Source organism: Rhea americana, unplaced genomic scaffold, assembly GCF_003343005.1.
Source record: "Rhea americana isolate MKP2758 unplaced genomic scaffold, rheAme1 scaffold_31, whole genome shotgun sequence".
In the NCBI taxonomy this organism is placed as follows: Eukaryota; Metazoa; Chordata; class Aves; order Rheiformes; family Rheidae; genus Rhea; species Rhea americana.
The window spans coordinates 5,334,612-5,338,868 of record NW_028186435.1 but is presented as its reverse complement, the minus strand read 5'-3'; the positions used below and the strand labels follow the sequence as shown (position 1 = coordinate 5,338,868).

At 47.0% G+C, this 4,257-nt stretch overlaps 1 protein-coding gene across 1 annotated transcript in view; it reads right to left on the bottom strand.

Annotated features, from left to right (window-relative positions):
- Positions 1–3,985, bottom strand: part of NOL7 (nucleolar protein 7) — a 4,607-nt gene extending 622 nt beyond the window's left edge. Inside the window, exons 1-7 of the mRNA XM_085310046.1 lie at positions 3,781–3,985; positions 3,666–3,726; positions 3,501–3,559; positions 3,256–3,287; positions 2,107–2,194; positions 800–921; positions 633–710 (exon numbers count right to left, since the gene is read on the bottom strand). Coding sequence (XP_085166172.1) covers positions 633–710; positions 800–921; positions 2,107–2,194; positions 3,256–3,287; positions 3,501–3,559; positions 3,666–3,726; positions 3,781–3,944 — 604 coding nt within the window. The 5' untranslated portion in view covers positions 3,945–3,985. The remainder of the gene's footprint in view (positions 1–632; positions 711–799; positions 922–2,106; positions 2,195–3,255; positions 3,288–3,500; positions 3,560–3,665; positions 3,727–3,780) is intronic.
- Between the last annotated feature and the right edge of the window lie 272 nt (positions 3,986–4,257).

The window sequence follows — 4,257 nt, the reverse complement described above, 5'->3', positions numbered from 1 at the left end:
GGACAGTGGTACCATTATCTGCTAATCTCCTTCAGAGGAGGCTACAGCAGTGCTTTCCGTTTTTTCACTTTTGGAGCTCAACTGAAAAGCAGACTCTGACTATCAGGGATTAATAATTAATTACAACTTTTCCCCTCTAAATTTTATGGTCTTCACAGACTCTGCATATGTGGTTGACTTGACTAGGAGGATATCTAGAGTTGATGTATGAGTCTGTCTTCATTTTTATAATTTTGTGTTTTTATAGGGGGAAAAGGCTTATTTTGTTCTGTTCATGCATAAGTTTTAGGATCTTGGCATTGCAGCTGTACGATTTTAYGCACACTAAAAGTTACAGCGTTTATAGACTGAAGCAATAATTAGTATGATATTTAACCAGGCAAGTATACACAACTTGCTGCTTTATGTATGAAAAATGAGGTAGCATTTTGGGATTGTCCTGTACGCTCTCCCCCATGGAACATTCACTGCACAGTGCTGTAGTGTCCTGTTTCCCCTCTCTCACTGTCACGTACTTCAGTTAGTAAATTACAGTCCTGTAACAAGCATGAAAGCTGTATAAAGAAAAACAAAAAACCAGCTCAAGTCATAACATGCATAAAGAAATGCCAAGTTTGAACTTTTACACTTACCCCAAGATTTGTCCACAAATTGAACTGCAGCTTTTTTAACTGGGTTTTTCTTGTTTTCAAGGGAGAAAAACTCATTTGCTGAAATGGAGATGAGTGTTAYTTACTTACTGAGTCTAGTACACAGTCAAATTCAAAAGATGCAGCACTGCATAAGGAAAAGAGCTTACCATGCGTTCGGTTAGTACCTGGTCCATAGAGATGAGTGTGTAAGAAGTCTTTGGCTGTCTGTTGGTGGAGACCTGTTAAACTCTGATCTTTTAAGTGCACAGCTATATAGTTTCCTTTTGACCTAGTCAAACAAACCAATAAAAGGAAGTAAGTTCTGGTAGCTTGTTTAAGAAGCCAGAACAATAGACATGAGCTAATATTTTGCTACTTTAGCACAACAGTGATAGCTAAGTTCCTGATTCTCAGCCAAGCTTGGTAAAGCTTGCTGGGGGGGGGGGGGGGGGGGGGGGGGGGGGGGGGAAKGCGGGGGGAGGATGGGGCTAAGATCCTGCCACATATGCTGCCTTTTTACTATTTTGTTAAGAGAGCAAACAGGAGCTCCTCAGGAGCCTTGAGATAGCCCTGGGAAACGCTAGTGTAGCTTTCCTCTAGAGGGAGGTCAGGCACAAAAAAACAAACAAAAAAAAAAAAAACTCCAAAACCACCAGAGGTAGTGGATTCCATGTAATGCAACTTCTACAGCTGTGCTTACAGCTGCCCAAATTTCATCCAAGTTGTAAGAACAGATCCTTAATTAATTTCTCTTTTCCCACACCTGAAAATGAAATTACTATTTATCTGACAAATAAGGAAAGCTGACACCCAAATTCCCTTCTTCCTCTCTGCTGCTACTGTTGCTTAAAACTCTAGGTATACAGGAAGAAGCAAATACAACGAGAAATGAAGTCCAAAACATGTTTTTAAGAGATCATTTTTGTTCCTATTATTAAAAGTTATATCTTGTATAATTTCAAAATTTAATTCMTGACAGGAAATTGATTAATTAATCATTAATAGCCTACAATATGGCTTTTCAAAAAAGAAAAGAAGCCAAAGGCACAATTCATTTAAGGGGGGGGGGTGGAACACAACTAGCCCCAAGCACCCCCATACACCAGGCAGAGCAAAGGGTCCACATGCTGTCCAAACCACAAAACTTGCTATGAGGAACTGTGGGTGGGAGCCTACGTTGCTATATCCAAGTTCACGTCAGGTAATAGTCTCACATGGCCATGCAGCCTCGTGAAGGACACCTCCCCCCCCCCTTTTTTTTAAGCATACTGTTTCAGAAGCACATTAAAGTGGCTGTTATCACATAATAAACTTTCAATTAGAAGAAGAACAGAAATAATATCAAATAAAAAAAAAAAAAACAGTACTGCTAGAGATCCAGTGATAAAACAGCTGCTGTGATGCCCCCCCCCCCCTCCACAAATGGACAGAGGCAGGTCTCAGAGAGAAACACTGTGTTCTGCTTCCAGCATACCTGGTACCCCTTGGTTTGTCTTTTTTGAGCTGTCTTGGAACATGTCCTTCACTCTGCTTTTCAGACCCATGATCTTCAGGGTGTTCATCTAAAGCAAATTTAATAGACAAAAATTCCCCACATACTATAAATCAAGAACCATATACAAAGGAGTAACAAGAATGAAACAATCAATCAATCAGTAAGCTGGAAAAAAAGATTTTAGTCAACCCCAACAGGCCTTTTCAGAAGTTCTGACTTGCAAGAGCTATAAATGTCCTCAGAGAAGGGCTGCTCTTGGTGGGGGGAGAGACACAAAGCAAGCCTTAGGAGACCCAGCTGAAGTACAGCTATTCAGCTTTCCTATTCTCATGCATCAACAACAAAAAAATGGGCTTCAACACAGAGTAACAACTCAATGAAGCACAACAGCTATGCAATAATCACAAAGCAGAGTCCAGAGTTAGCCTTGTTCTCTATTAAACACATCCTKTGGAGACTGAACGTTCAAAACATCATCCCAAGCTCATCTCTGTTTGGTCAACTTTTTCTTTTATAATCAAAAGAAGAAAAAGTAGCAATTTTACACTGGACATGCATGTAATTATGGGAGGGTGGAATGAGAAAATTGTGGRAAAAAAAGAGCAAAATCTGTTTTTTGGTGAAGTATTTTGAAGCACAGATAAACAGCACTAAAGTACTCATGAGTACCCAACAGTCTGTTTTTTCTAGTTGAGGTTTGAGTAATGTTATTTAATTTTTACTGATACCATGAAATCATAGCATTATGTATCCAGTACCAAGGTAATTATTGGATATATCTGTGAACAGTCTTTACAACTTAATTGAATACTGAAGATAATTAGTCTCTTTTTCTAGTAATCCTAGATTTTTTTTATATATATAAAATATAACACCCACCCATTATTTCCTTAAACAGTTTGGACTAAGTCATTGTACAGTGTAGAAGACTGGAATCAGAGATTCAACGTGACAACATGACCACTACCAACTTTCCCCGAGCAACAGACAACCAGTACAATCTATTCAGGTTGCAAACTGCTGAAAGAGCTCTGTAACAACAGACAACGCCGCCTCCACAGCTATAGTACAGAAAAGAAATCCTGAGCTATAGAAAGACACGTGCCGTTAAGCTAAACAGCAGCATACCTTTGTCAGCTGCGTGAGTCACCTCATTTTGTCTATGAAGCAAAGAAAAAGCGATAGATTACTTTCCAGCGTAGACTCCCTTCACTCAGTCAAAGCCGCTGAAGTGTATACGGCACCAACCACGGGGCATCGGGGAGGAGGGACACACTAAGCAGCATCACATCCGCTTCCATCACAACCTCCCAGCCCAGAACCCACACCGACCCCCCCCCCGGGGGAGCTCCGGGCTCGCCCGAGGAGCTTACCGGCCGGGTGGCGCGGCGGCCAGCTCCTGCAGCACGGCCTCAGGGAGTAGCTTCTTTCTCTGCGGGGGAGACGGCAGTCAGGCGCGGCGCGGCCTGCCCGGCGGCGGCTTACGCGGGGCCGTGCGGGCCGGGAGGGGGGAAAAGGAGCGGGGGGATCCGCGATACCTTCTGCTCCTTGAACAGCTCCTCTCGCCGCCGCCGCTTCTCCTTCAGCAGCTCCCGGTGCCTGCGGGGAGGCGGGTGGAGCCGTCAGCGCGGCGGGACGGGAGGCGGCCGGTACCTGCGTGCCGCCTCCCCCGCGATCTTCCGCTCGGTCTCGGCCGCGGCCCTGGCGACGCCGAAGGACACCTCCTCCGGGGCCTCGTCCTCGGAGGAAGGCGGGCTGGGGGGCACGGCGGGGTCGCCTCCCGCTGCCCTCTTCTGCCGGCCGCGCCGCGGCGCCATGGCCCCTCACGCCGCCTCCGCCGCCCGGAAGTTGTCCCCCCCCGACTTCCGCCGAGAGCACACGCGCCGCCGCCGCCCCCATCCCAGCAGGCCCTGCGCGAGGGGCGGGGCCAGGCCCCGCCACCGCCCAACGGCCGCAACGGCCGCTAACCGCCCGCCGCGCTCCGCACAGACAGACACAAGACGCCCTGAGCGGCCACCTGCCGTCTGCGCCTCTGGCGGCGGCGAGCCCGGCTCCCCGCCGCCGCGCGTTTATTGCTGTGCCGACCACGGGAGGGTTAACCCGACAGGACCGCGGCCCTCTGACCCCCCA